The 14,071-nt window shown below is 41.7% G+C and overlaps 1 protein-coding gene across 5 annotated transcripts in view; it reads left to right on the top strand.

Moving 5' to 3' along the window:
• Positions 1-1,030: 1,030 nt before the first annotated feature.
• LOC139618631 (serine/threonine-protein kinase BRSK1-like) overlaps positions 1,031-14,071 on the top strand; it is a 32,479-nt gene continuing 19,438 nt past the window's right edge. The window contains exons 1-9 of one of the 5 annotated variants that reach the window (XM_071474727.1): positions 1,031-2,215; positions 4,551-7,703; positions 8,156-8,250; positions 9,872-9,957; positions 10,282-10,422; positions 11,576-11,692; positions 12,031-12,064; positions 12,160-12,228; positions 13,104-13,250. In XM_071474727.1, the coding sequence (XP_071330828.1) occupies positions 7,616-7,703; positions 8,156-8,250; positions 9,872-9,957; positions 10,282-10,422; positions 11,576-11,692; positions 12,031-12,064; positions 12,160-12,228; positions 13,104-13,250 (777 nt within the window). In that variant the 5' untranslated portion in view covers positions 1,031-2,215; positions 4,551-7,615. Of the gene's footprint in view, positions 2,216-3,011; positions 7,704-8,155; positions 8,251-9,871; positions 9,958-10,281; positions 10,423-11,575; positions 11,693-12,030; positions 12,065-12,159; positions 12,229-13,103; positions 13,251-14,071 lie in introns of those variants that run through there. The other 4 variants (XM_071474726.1, XM_071474728.1, XM_071474729.1 and 1 more) reach the window with 4 other exon arrangements.

The following is a 14,071-nucleotide window of genomic DNA, read 5'->3' as shown; positions in this document are numbered from 1 at the left end:
TCTTGACACTTTTAAATGTAAATGTTAGTTTTGTGTATTTACTTCAGTAGATACAGTAGTGTTCATTAGAAATTACCATCACATGCTCACATATCTTCTTAACCTTTTGCACAAGCAAACAGGGATTAATGCACATTTTAAATCAGTCAGTTACAATATGGGAAATCAAAGGAAGTTCCAAATGTGCAGTGAGTAACTTTATACATTTATTCACCTAACCCAAGTAAGAGGTGATGGGTCCTGCACTGAGTAATGAAGAGAGAGGCCACGCTGTCTGTTTTGCTGCCCTAATCCAGCCCCAGGGGGTAAATTCAGACTCTTTTTGGCATCACACCCACACATACCCAGATTAGCCTACCCCCTGCTCTCACTCTGAGCCTCACCGTCAGAGGTGTGGATTTCAAACCACTGTATGTGTGCTTGTAAAAATCATACACAGTCCTGTGTAAAAAAAAAAAAAAAAGAGGTTACATTTATCTGAGCATTCAGTGTTTATTTTATGAAAAAGTTGATTCAAGTTAATAATACCAATGACATAAGAACTGACATATTTTCCAGTTTTCATTAGATGTCAAAGCCTAACCAGTAAAATCTCCATGTAAAAAAGGTTACATAATAGTTTTACTAATAAGCCCTCACATTTCTAATTAACCAGTAGTGACCACAGGAGGGAGCCCCACCTACACCACCTTCCTTAATTGTCAAGTTACACAGTTGTAATGACCTGCGCTACACAAAATATTGGGAGTGCCAAATCCATAAAACAGATCAGATGTGCACATGTGATGTGACTATGCACCTGTGTACACAGCATATATGACCTGTGTAAACACACATGTTTCAGGAAAGTTCCCCTGTTCCCCAGTACACACACACACACACACACACACACACTGAATGTAGTACTTATGAGGACTCAGAACAATTCAATCTATATCCTTATCTTTACAAGGGCATCTATTAAACACATGAAATAGCAGCAATCAATCATTAATTTATGCTAGTGATCACACACGCACACGCACACACACACACACACACACACACACACACACACACACACACACACACACACACACACACACACCTTGCACATTACTGTACATGCATGTTCAGTTACATGAACACCAACTTCACCGCTCCTGATTTGACATCAGATATACCATGTCCAACCACATAGGGGTGTCGAACTAAATGCCTGAGGGAGTTTCCACTGAGGGGGGAGGAGATACAGTATTTCTGCCTGACTCTGCAGAGGGGAGTTGTTTGTCTGTCTGCACGTGTGTGTGTAAGAGGAGTTGGGTGGAAGTTGTTCTGTAGTGAAAGCCACAGTTTATACTTTACACATTTTATACTTGCAGTTTCATCCCGTGTTTAGGTGGGTTCAGGGGTCACTTTCATGGTTGTCAGAGGTCTAATGCTGCATTCACATGACTGACTTTGATGTATTCATGTGCTTTGAAGTTGGAATATTTTGTTATTTTGTTTTGTTGCTCAGGGCATTTAAATAACACGTTGTTAACTGTTTTGAGAATTTGCGTGACAACAAAGAGCAAAGGAAACAGATCAGGTGAGACATGACATATGATCCATTTCAAACATATGCACATTAATCATAAACATCTGTATTTGCTCAAAGGTATGTTGTTAGGTGCTCCTGAGAGATGGACATCCAACTTCCAAGTGACACAGCTTTTGCCAAGTTCACATTAAAATTTGATTTATATGCTCAGAAACTTTAAGAAACAGGTATGGGTGATGTGCATCCTCACGGAAGACCTGACAATATACAGTGAATAAATAAGATGTCCCAGACAACCAAAACGCAAACTAATTAATGATGCCTTTTTATTGTATACAGTTAATTCAATTCAATGCAGAGGAGCTGGAAATAAAAACAAAAAAACAAAAACAAAAACAAAAAATACATACAGACCTTCCAACCTGTACACATTTCGCGTAGCAGATACGCATTTCACGTCAGAGTGCGTTCAATTGTAAACGTGCAGTGCTCCAGTCTATCAGCAGGAGGCGGCAGCGTCAAGTCTGCTGAGGAAGAAGAAGAAGAGTTCGACCAATCACAGCGCTGGGTTCAGTCGACGCGCTGCAGATCCACAGCGGCGGGTTTCACGGCTGCTCACCGTGCTCCCCGCTCCCTGTGGCGGGTTCCTCCCCTGTGAAGGTGGACGGGCTGCGGTGGATGTGGAGGGCTGAAGTGAGTTCAGTTAACGCCAAACCTTTCAAACTATTTCAAGTGGGAAACGTTAGCCCGACGTTTCGACATCTGTGAGAAAGTTAGCTAGCTGTGCTGTTCACCTTGCATTTAAAGTCAGTGCGAGGACGGATGAGGGGGACACTGACAGGGACAGGCTGACAGTGTTTCACATCACGACACACGTGTCTGTGGCTGAAAATGGAACAGCTGGATGAAATCCACTCGTGTTTATCAGGTCATAAAAGCATACAATAATAATTAATCATGAAAACAATGGTTTTAACCAGCTGTACTGAAACTTTGGACTTTTAGTGTATGTTATAATATAACCAAGTGAATAAGTAATATTTTAGAAAAACATGGTCAAAGTTACAAAACTTTACACATAAAACTGCTTCCTGCAAGTCAAAAAGCAGGTCCTCAGCCTCCTCTGAACTGAGGTCACACTGTTCACACATGCCATCAGACAGCTGACTGTTCCTCAATGTAAATATGTCCTTTCTTTAGTTGTTGTCGAGAAGACATGATTGTAGTGTGTCCTTCATTGTTTCCTTTTCTTCATGTTAAATAACTTAATGATATGTTGGTAAAAAGGGACACGGCTATGAGAACTCAGTGTTACACGAATATGGTGCTGAAAATATTTTCCAAAGGTTGGCTGTGTATATATATATATATATATATATACACAGATAAGTAAGAAATAACTTAACATAGAAAAATGGAGACTTGTAGTTAAAAAATACAAACATGAGATTTAAGAGTTGAACTGTTAAACTTGTTTGTTCCTTTGAAGTTTATCTTTCCTGCTGCTGATTGGACAGCGGCGGTCTGGACTGGGGCTCTCACGCTCAGATGTGGTTGCAGAGGCTGTACTGGGACAGAGGAATGCTCAGGGACACACCCAGTCAATATTTGGTTTCATTTAACTGTTAGAGCTTCATTCACATAAAGAATAGGATCCTCTTTGGTAAAGTGTCTGGATGCTACGTTGGCTGAGACTAGTGTCCCATTAAAGAGTCATATTGAATATGCTGAAACGGTTTGAAACTTTATTTTCCAAGGGGATTTTTGTCCCAGAGTTGTTGCTGTACCAGTACGTGCCCTGAAGCCACTGAGATAATGCTTTACCTGACAGTGTTACTGCTAATAAAAAACTTTCCTAACTAGGTTACTCTTTGTGAACAGCAACTAATGGTTACAACCTAAAACCATATTACAGATTAAATGTTAGCAAAAAATTAATATGCACCACATGATTTTACACCATTAATCAAAAGTTTCTTACCATCAGCCAAACGTTCACATTCATCTACCATGTTTCTGCGTATACGAGGTCAGCAAGTCGTGTACCAGAATTTTTGCTGACTTTCCGAGTTGCTGATGAATGGAAAGTAATGTCTACTGGAAATACAATGTTAACATTAGCAACTAGGCTAACTGTCCAACTAACTGAACTTTCTAAGTGGAGTAGTTAGCCTAGCTTGCTAGTTTACACTTTCTGAGTGGAATACAAACATACTGCATACAGCATTACAGGTCATCTAAATATTAAACATTGTAAAGGGACAAACATTGCTAACGGTACATAAAGATTGACATGTATCTTGTCCCTAACAGACACTCAGTTTATTGGAAGGAGGACTCTGGACTATCATTTCCTGTTTCATTTTGAAAGCATTTTAAATTTACTGTGTAACAAGTGAAAACCTTATGTCAAATTCCTATTTACTGTAAAAATAAAAATACAATAGTGGCTAAATGCACTTGAAGTTATATTATACGTACGTAGCTTATGTAGCTGGTTGAGGTGGAGCTAGATTTAACTACTAGAATAGTTACTTAAATAAACCCTCTGACGAGTTAAAGACAAAGTAGCCAAAACATGGACATACTCAAGAAAAAAATGTATTTGATGATTACTGATAAACAAACTGTTTTAATTCCATGACTCACACCTTTCTGTTCTCATAAGACGGCAAAAAAGGTGAAACTTGTTGAGGCGTCTGTGAAGCAGTGAATGAAAACTGGTAACCAGTACAGCAACATAACAGCACCATCGTGTGGCGTTATACCAGCAGCTACCACGACTTCACTGATTCATCTGTGGAAAACAGATTTTAGCATGTTCTCGTAAACAGCTTGTTTCCGAGTTCATTCTGTAAGAATCGAAACCTTCCCCAGACACATTTTATTAACACATAATACTTTATGAATCATTGTTGACAGTAGGGCTTTGTGTGGATGGAGGTTTTGAATGTGTGTAATCCTAGACTAAAAGAAAAGCGTAGAGACAAAACCATGTTTATGTTTTATGACTTTTCTCTCATTTTAGTTTTGTCCCTGTTGAAAGACATCCATCACACAAAGACGGACTCACATGTATGGACATACGCACACACACATCACCACTGGATAATCTGAGCTCCATCAACCTGACTGCATCAAGAGATTAAGATTAAAAGGGATTAAGATTTGGGAGTCAACGTCATACAGATATCACAATGTGAACCTTAATCACAGCATGCAGTGATGCAGGACCCAGTTTCACATTATGACCTGTCCCAGGGGTCATTGGTGTGCAGTGTTTTTATGTATTTTTCACTGATTTTTGTTGGGTTTTTTTTTTGGAACTACATAATCTCCCCTGTGGGTCCATGATTGTTCGGTTGTTGTCACATTCACTTGATCTTAAAGTGACGTCATGGAGCATTTAAAAAGAATTGCATAATTTTCCTCTGACAAACAAAAAATTGAAGCAGCAAAACACACCTTTGGTCAAGACAATCTGTGGTTTTGCTGTCACAGCCTTACACAGCCTATGGTGGATAATATGAACTTATATTAGCAAATTAAAGATTGATGCTGCTGCATAAGATATCACTAACTACACAGACCTTGTGACTCGTCTATCCTGAAATGTCTTACTTTAAAGGAGCTATTTGTAAGTTGTCTCTGCAGCTGAACGTGGTTTCTTGGCGGGAGCGGGCGGCAGTGATTGTCGCTTGACAAGAGCAATGGCCATTGTTGCATTTACAAGACAAGAGGTTGTAATACATGTTAGATATTTAGTGGTTACAGAGAGTCACTATCAGAAAGTGACAAGACCAGCTGGGGCTAGCTGGTTAGCTTGCTAATTTCAGAAGAAAAAGATGTGATAGAGACAAGAGTTAACATTGGCGTTGCTTCCAACTGCTGAAGACAGGGTTTAGTGAATAAAGGAATGAAGTTTGATGCTGAACTTGCAATGTTTCTTCTAGACTAGTAAGTAAACAGCTGTTAATGATAACGCTGCCTATGTAACAATAGCAAAACCTAAACCCTGAAAAATTAGGTTTAAAAATAAAAAAAACTTATACTAAAACTATAATACACACTTAATTTCAAGATCCCTTATAGGTTTGCTTTTCAAACTTCCATCCATCAATTATAGTGCTTCTCCTGTCAGAGGGTGGGAGGGGGGCTGAAGCAAGTCCCTGTGGACATAAGGCAGGAGGCGGGGTGCACCCAGGACAGGTCACCGGTCTGTCTAAGGGCTGACATACACATTAGACTGTATACATACGATTACCAAAGATGTTGAATTCAGTTGTGCTTAAAGTCAGAGATTATTTAACATTAAAATCAACTCTTAAAATAAAAAAACAAAAAAACTAACAGACCTGTGTCCTTTAAATGAGCATGTCATGCAGTGGTGAAGCATTGCAGACAGTTTAGTAGGCGACCCTTATTAGTAATTATTATGAATTACTAGTATTGTGACATGATCCACCAGGAATTTAAAATACAGCTCAACCACAACTCTCCTCTTTGTGTAGAGTATCGTGGTGTTTCATATATGCTTTTTGTTGTCATTGAATATTCTTACATCCATTTACACTGATACTGACTTGGACCATGTGGCATTTGGAGGTATCTCGATATTTGTCTGTTGTTGCAGCCAATCACACAATGTGCAACTTTGCTGTAGTAAAAAAGGGTGGGGGCATGAGAGGAGGGGGGGCAGCGGAACCCGGATGCTGATGCTGACCGATGAGGAGAGGGGAGCTGGGGAGAAGCAGGAGGAGGAGTGTGAGAGGTGGGGAAAAGAGAAAGCGAGGCAGCAGCGGGGCGGAGGAGGCCATCCCGTGAATGATGGACACTCCTGTGGATGCGGGCAACTTCTGACAACCTGAAAGATTATTTTCTCCGAGGCCATTTATTTATTTATTTATTTCCATTTTTGCTACTTGTGCGCTCAGCAGCAGCAGCAGCAGCAGCAGCAGCAGCAGCCTAGCGCCGGCTGAGGGAGGAGATGCGGTGATATCATGAGCATAGCCGGCCAGGGGCAGAGAGACAGAGAGACAGAGAGAGAGTGGGAGAGGGAGGGAGGAAGAGGGAGCACAGGGAGGAGAGGCGGGGAGTCGGCTACCACCAAGCCAGCTGAGGATGCTTGTTGTTTCTAGAAACAGGATTAATCACCGGGCGGAGCGCTGATCGTCCTCCGGCACACCGAGCGCACCTCTCCCCGCTGCAGCTGTCCTGACCGCGGGCGCATTTCGCCTGTCTGGCCCGGTCTGCCCGAGGCTGTTCGCCTTTTTCATGCTCTCCCCCCTCTTCCTCTATTTCCTGATGCAGGGCCGGGGAGGGGGTGAGCCAAAGTGTGCACCGGATATTGGAAAACCCATTCTTCTTGCTGATGCTGTTGTGATAATAGATTATTATCTGGACACCGCCGCGTCTGCACAGGAAGGCAGATCCTGACCAAACGAGGCCTGGCTTGAGGAAAAAGAAAAAAGGCGAATTATGAAAACATTTTCGGACGGTAGCAGCAGCGAGGAGGGGGGTCCCTGATATCGATCAGAGAATGGATTCGATCAGGGCTTTCTGACTTGGGATATTTGAGACTCTGCTCCAACAGAAATCAATCTGTGGCAAATGTAGCCTGCCTGTCCAGGTCTGAATCAGATTCTTTTTCTTTTCTGCTCCACTTTTGGCCAGCTGCATAAGCTATACCGGATCAATCAGCTTTAAACTACTGTTATTTATAGCAGGGGCGGGTTTGATGTGACTATTCACTGGGACCGGCCAAACCTCACAACGGCCCTTTCTTGCTGATCTTTTCTACCTTCCCTCTGAATGATGCTGCTGTAGTGAAAGAGACACAACCCGATACTGGAAAATACTTTATTCTAGGCCTTACAGAGTGGAAACTCCCAGCACGGACCTGACCGCATGACAAACAAGTGCATGGGAGTAGCCTGCAGGGCCCGGCTTTAGATCACGACCAGTCCTCAGCACCTCCTCTCCTCCGCCGCCGTACAGCCGCCTGTGATGTGCGTTACGGCATTACGCACGGAGCAGCACCGAGCGCTATCTTGATCTGCCTTATTTCAGGAATAGAAATTCATCTCGGGAAGGATGAGTAGCAAGGAGCTGACGGTGGGCCAGTCCAGCCAGTATGTGGGGCCTTACAGGCTGGAGAAGACCCTCGGGAAGGGGCAGACAGGTGGGAACCTCCTACATTACCTCGAGTCTTGCAGCAAGGCAGATAGGACGAGCGAGGGGCATCAGCTGATTCCTGGGTGTTACACACCCTTCAAAATGCATATGATATTCAGATCTCATGGTTTATCCTTATTCTTGTTGTACGTCTTCTTGTCCTCAATGGTTTTATTCTGCTACACCCTCAAGGAGTCTCCTGAAATTCATTACAGGTTTACCTTTTACTAACTGGTGAGGGAGAAGACATCAGCAGGGCTCTCAACAAAAATTCCCATCAGTCTTTTATTGAATTGAGTTTGGCCAATGTTTGTGACAATGTCAGTAAAGCCTTTTGAATTATTTATGCCATCTTCTCCTTCCAGTTCTCACACTGCATGATGATTTCTGATATTCAAACATTTGCGTCCTCCCTCTCTCTCTCTCTCTCTCTCTCTCTCTCTCTCTCGGCCTCTTCAGGGCTGGTGAAGTTGGGTGTCCACTGTATAACAGGACAGAAGGTGGCCATAAAGATCGTCAACAGAGAGAAACTCTCCGAATCAGTTCTCATGAAGGTACGGCACCTTTCTCTCTATGTTCTGTGCCTGTAGTCTGGCTGTAATTACGGCGGCTACAAAGGCTCAAATCATGTTAGACTTGCACTCTCCAACCTACAGAAATAGAGTCTTTATTTCTGTCAAGAAAAGCCCGACAGTGTGTTGTAACTTGGAGCTGCTGAGTGTGTGGGCACTGCCTCTGTGTGCCGAACAATAGAGATGATTTCAGTCTGCTAATTAAGCCCCTCTGATGAAAGCCGCTGCAGCTGAAACACACTGGACTGAAATAAAAATTGAAATAGCTTTTATATGCTGGTGTTTCTGATGTGGCTGATTACTTGAGGCTTTGTACAGTGTGTCTTTTTAAAATACAGCAGGGCGCACGGGGAAAACTTTGGCCACTAGAAAGGTCAGTGTGGTGGTATTTATGTTTTAGCACATACAAATACCACAGTATCTCAATAACACTGATTTGTTTAGTATTAGCCAAACCTGGGCCCAGACAATCAAACAGATGTTGAGGCTCAGGTTTCTGTAGCTTAAACAACATACAGTAGGTAAAATTTAGGTTTATTTCTGTAACCAGGCGACAGACAAAGGTCACAAAGTGCAAAAAGAAGCCACCCCTCGCCCTACGCATGCCTCTGGTCCTCAGTCCTCTGGTTTGGACAGTAGTGCTGATTTGTACTGCTTTGGAAAGTTGCCCATTGTCTGCTGCTAACTGCCAGTAACTGCATTGCTGGGCTGCTGCCTGCTAGCTTTAGCGGGGAAGGTCAGCTAAAGCACATTTAACTACAAGGAACTGAAGTAGCTTTTTAATGTTGGCGCTCCACATGCGGCTTTGTGTTTTTGGCTTCCTGCTCATCACACCACAGATAAATCAAGCAGACAATGTCTATCTGTCATAGCTACGACAAGCTGTAAACACAACACCAGCATTATGTCTCCTTTTAGAGTTAACACAAGCAGCTTAGCTTCGTGTTAGCTTAGCACAGCAGACATGGAGCAACATTAGCATTGCTTTGGAATTGTTTTTATGGCCACCTAGAAAATCAAAGTCTAGTATTTACTCATCTGTTATGTTCCATGTCTTCTTTGTTTTATATCCAGCTCTTTATCTGTTTAATGCTTCATTAGCTAGCTTCAGCAGGTAGTCGCTAACTTTGTCTGCCTGAGATTTGATGCCAGACAGAATATGTAGGATGGGTTTATCAGAGCTCTTTCACTGAAAATAATTTGTTAACCATGCTGTTGTGAGCATTGAAACTGTGAGAAAACAGTAAAGTTGTTGGCAATGAAGCTGAAAAGAAACTAAAACGCTCTGCGAGGTCGGTTTGTCTAGACACGAGCAACACATTAAACACAGTCATTAGGTTTGGTTATAGACAGATATTTGTTAGTGCAACTTTATTTAAGTATGTTTGTATCTAAAGGGTCTGCTAGCTTACTGTGGGACATGACTTGCACTAAACTTGTTTCTGCCTTGAAATTAATACTAAAAAAATCTACAAAAACATTTATTACCTTCACCTTCTAATCCACATTTTACCTCACTCTCATATTTACCTTCTTCTTCTTCGTTTTTAACCTCGCTCCTCCTCTTTTCTCTTTCTCCGCATCCCTCCCTCTGTCTATCCAGGTGGAGAGAGAAATAGCTATTCTTAAACTAATAGAGCACCCTCACGTTCTGAAGCTGCATGATGTCTATGAGAATAACAAATACCTGTGAGTATCTCTTCATCGTTCTCCTTTCTGACGACTTTTTCTCTCTTTTTTTCTGTCCTCCCTTTCTGCCTCTGGATCTCTGCCAGAGCAGAAACAACCTTGAATGTGAAAAAAAAGCTTCTCTATGACAAGACTGAGATAAATAACCATATGACATTAAAGATGTACAAGGTTGTGAGTGTGTGTTTAAGTGTATAGAGGAGGCAGCAGTGACTAATGAGCATGAATGACGATAGCAGTTTTTTTTTTTTTTGGTGTCTGTTACCAAGGATCCTTCCCTCACCTGTTTTCATGTCTCTGACCTCTCTGCCCTCTGTCTCCCAGGTACCTGGTGTTGGAGCACGTGTCGGGCGGGGAGTTGTTTGACTACCTGGTGAAGAAGGGCAGGCTGACCCCCAAAGAGGCCAGGAAGTTCTTCAGACAAATCATCTCTGCCCTCGACTTCTGTCACAGTCACTCCATATGGTCTGTGAGATATTTTTTTTCGCATATCTTGTTCTGTACTTATAAATGTCAAATTGATTGTTAACTTTATTTGTAAGCCATGAGAAAATAATTCTTAGATTCTCGGTAACCATTTAATGCCTCACATTGATGGAGTTGTTCATACTGAGTTTAGTCAGTCACAGAAAGACTTTGAAGCTTCTTTACTAGTGGAAGAAGTATTCAAACACAATAGTACCAATACAGCAATGTAAAAATATCCTAGTACAAGTAAAAGTCCTGCATTTAAATCCAATCATCAGCAAATTGTACGTACAGAATCAAAAGTAAACCTTTTAGATAATTATATCTATAAGGGTACTGATGTATCAATGTGCATGTAACACTCTACAGTTAGGTAGTTTAGTCCAGTGGTTCCCATCCTGTAGGTCAGACCCCCTTTCAGGGGTTACAGTATATATGTGAGTGGTTGTAACATAATCACTGAGGCAGGAAAGAACATTAAAAACGAAGTTGTATTGTAAAAATATTCGATAATTTGACCTTTTTTCATCTTGAATATATCAAATATAAAAAAAGAGTCCTGACTAGACAAAAGGTCAGGAACCACTGGTTTAATCTTTAACAGTGCATTATATATATTATATTAAAATGTTGTTCATATTCATAGTTATATTGTATTTTATAAAGTAATCATATTTTAACAATATTTTCCTCTAAAACGTAGTGAAGAAGAAGCATGTAAGTGGAAAGATTCAAATTAGTACCTCAAAGTCATATTCAAATTTGAGTAAATGTCCATAATTACGCTGCAGTCATTGGTTTACTATAATTGTATGTAAATGAAAAGCTAATCTGAGGGATAACCTACATCTCATATTTGTCTGTCAACCCTGTAGATCGCACACACTGTAAATGTGTCAAAATGAAATGGTGGCCAAGCCTCGGATCAGAGTCTCCACCAACAACTGTATAGTTCTGTAATATTTACCCGTGTTCTCCACAGCTCTGATAAACTGTACATGTCCACTTGGCTATAAATGTTTACACGTCATGTGGAAGTCAACCAGATGTACAAACAAGCTTCGTTTAGCTAAAGTAGCTGTTTATGGTCTGGAAAAAAAGACTTACGTACTTTCACTCTGTGTGTGTGTGTGTGTGTGTGTGTGTGCAGTCACAGAGACCTGAAGCCAGAGAATCTTCTCCTGGATGAGAAGAACAACATCAGGATAGCAGACTTCGGCATGGCCTCGCTACAAGTCGGAGACAGCCTGCTGGAAACCAGTTGCGGGTGAGCACGAGGTTCTGCATGTTCAGGCGTTTCTGCTTGTATCTATGTGTGTGATAAGTTATTAACACGTGCAGAATATTAGGAACATCCACTCAACACCTTACTCTTCTTCTTACATAATCGATGGCTTTGTTCATTAGAAGCTTAAACATTTTTAAACCACCTGCCCATCAGGAGGAACATGGATTTAACAGATAAAATTAGTAAGGGATTGAAGCTCTCGCTGGGATTCACCCATTCAGTCTACTCCGTGGATAAAAGAGCAGGTGTTCTTGTTTTTTCTACAATCAGGCGGGAGTGTCTTTTACAAAAATCAGCGCTCTGTTCTTTCTTTACAGATCCCCACATTATGCTTGCCCAGAGGTCATAAGGGTAAGTTTCTCACCTCTCAGTGTGTGTGTGTGTGTGTGTGTGTGTGTGTGTGTATTCATTCCTAATGTAACCCTGTCCTTATGTTGATGTATCAGGGGGAGAAGTACGATGGTCGCAGGGCAGATGTTTGGAGTTGTGGAGTCATCCTCTTTGCTCTTCTTGTGGTAAGAACATCCTTTAATAATTTTTTTTTCTTCCAGTATTTAGTTTCTTGTCTTTTGCCTTTGATTCCCACCTTTCATCTCATGTAGAACAATATTCACATTGAACTTTATACGTGTTTGTTATTCAAGCTCATCAGTGTGAAGTATTAAATGTACCTTGTGGAGCTTTTGGCCACCAGAGGCGCCACAGAGCAGCATTTTGATGATTGAAGTGTTAAGTTTGTGTCCTGTGCTCGACAGCACTTATAAGGGCGTGAGGATGCACAAGCGTGTGGGCCACACAATACACGACTTCATGCTTTTCTGCTGATTGACAGTTGGTGGTGGTAACATGCCAGCAACTGCAGCAGTGCACCAGCACAAAGCAGGGAAGAAAAAGACTGTCGGTGAACATGGAGGCAAAAACACATTTGTGAAGCTTCAAATATAGATACAGTGCAGTTTGGTGAGAAACAAAACACAAAGACGCAGCTATCTTTGTTTACAAGAAAACCCCACAGGGTACCTTTAAAAGAATTATTTGACAAAGGCAACAAAATCTGCCTACCGGCTCCTCTAAAGCTTGTCAACACATTATTGTACAGATTGAACAAACAAGATAAAATATATTCATGTGTGAGCTTTAGAGGTGCTGGTGGGTGGATTTTGTCACCTCTGGACAGAGGCAGGCCAGCTGTTTCCCTCTGTTTTCAGTCTTTACGCTTAGCTTAGCTAAGCTAAGCTAAGCTAAGCTAAGCTAAACTAACCAGCTGTAAGAAAACAAATACGTATTTCCCAAAATGTTGAAGTTTTCCATAATCTTTAAAACACACAGTCCTGTACTCATTTCACATAATTTTTCATCCTCTGCCCGTGCCTCTCCCATTCCTTCCCAGGGTGCCTTGCCTTTTGACCACGACAACCTGCGGCAGCTTCTAGAGAAAGTGAAGAGCGGAGTGTTCCACATGCCCCACTTTATACCTCCTGACTGCCAAGCTTTGCTGAAGGGAATGATAGAAGTCAACCCTGACAAGAGACTCACGGTGAGGAGGCGACGATCTAATAGAGATAATAGTGAATGTCCCGGTCCAGGGCACAGCCCTGGTCTGTGGCATATTTTTACATTCATCAGTGAACAATAATAGAATTACACTGTCGAAACTGATGAGCTAAACAATGAGATACACATTTTAATTAACAGTGTCAATACACTGCAGTGCACTGATGAGATTTGGCATTTTGAGGAGGCTACACAGTCATAGAGGACAATGGTAAACATTGATTAATCAAAATCAATGTCCACTAAATACTTTTCATGTTGAGAGCATGGTTTCATCCCATACCAGTCAGTGGGAGAGGAGGAAAGGAGGTGTGGCATAGCAGCACAAGATCAGACACTATACACACAACTCAGCAAGTCAAACTGTTCACTCAGGCCTATTAATGAAGGTAATGTATATTTTGGCGTACACCTCACAGAGGACCCAGAAGAGCAGCTGTTGTATCCATAACTGTGGCTATGATGAATATAACTGACTGAACAGCCATTGCCCAGTCATAACTTAGCAGCAGGCAGGCCGGTCAAGCTTTAGACTGCTCCACATGCTGTGGCCGTGTGCATGGGGCTGTAGTAAGAGTGATACTCAGTGTGTGTAGAGTTTTTCCAAAACTAAAAACACATGAGCAGATGTGCAAGGAATGGATTAAACGGAGTGTTTGTCCGCCATAATGTAGCTGCAAACATTAGCATGTCCCTCTGACATGCTAACTACCTACAGTAGTAACTCAGGAGCCTGGAGGAACACACATTAGTTTGAAGGCTTACAGGTCACGTTAAAATCACATACCCATGATCTTGTGCTGA

Source organism: Trachinotus anak, unplaced genomic scaffold, assembly GCF_046630095.1.
Source record: "Trachinotus anak isolate AG129_WGS33_773 ecotype Australia unplaced genomic scaffold, CSIRO_AGI_Tana_v1 ptg000003l, whole genome shotgun sequence".
NCBI lineage: Eukaryota > Metazoa > Chordata > Actinopteri > Carangiformes > Carangidae > Trachinotus > Trachinotus anak.
This window is presented reverse-complemented; position numbering and strand designations above follow the sequence as displayed.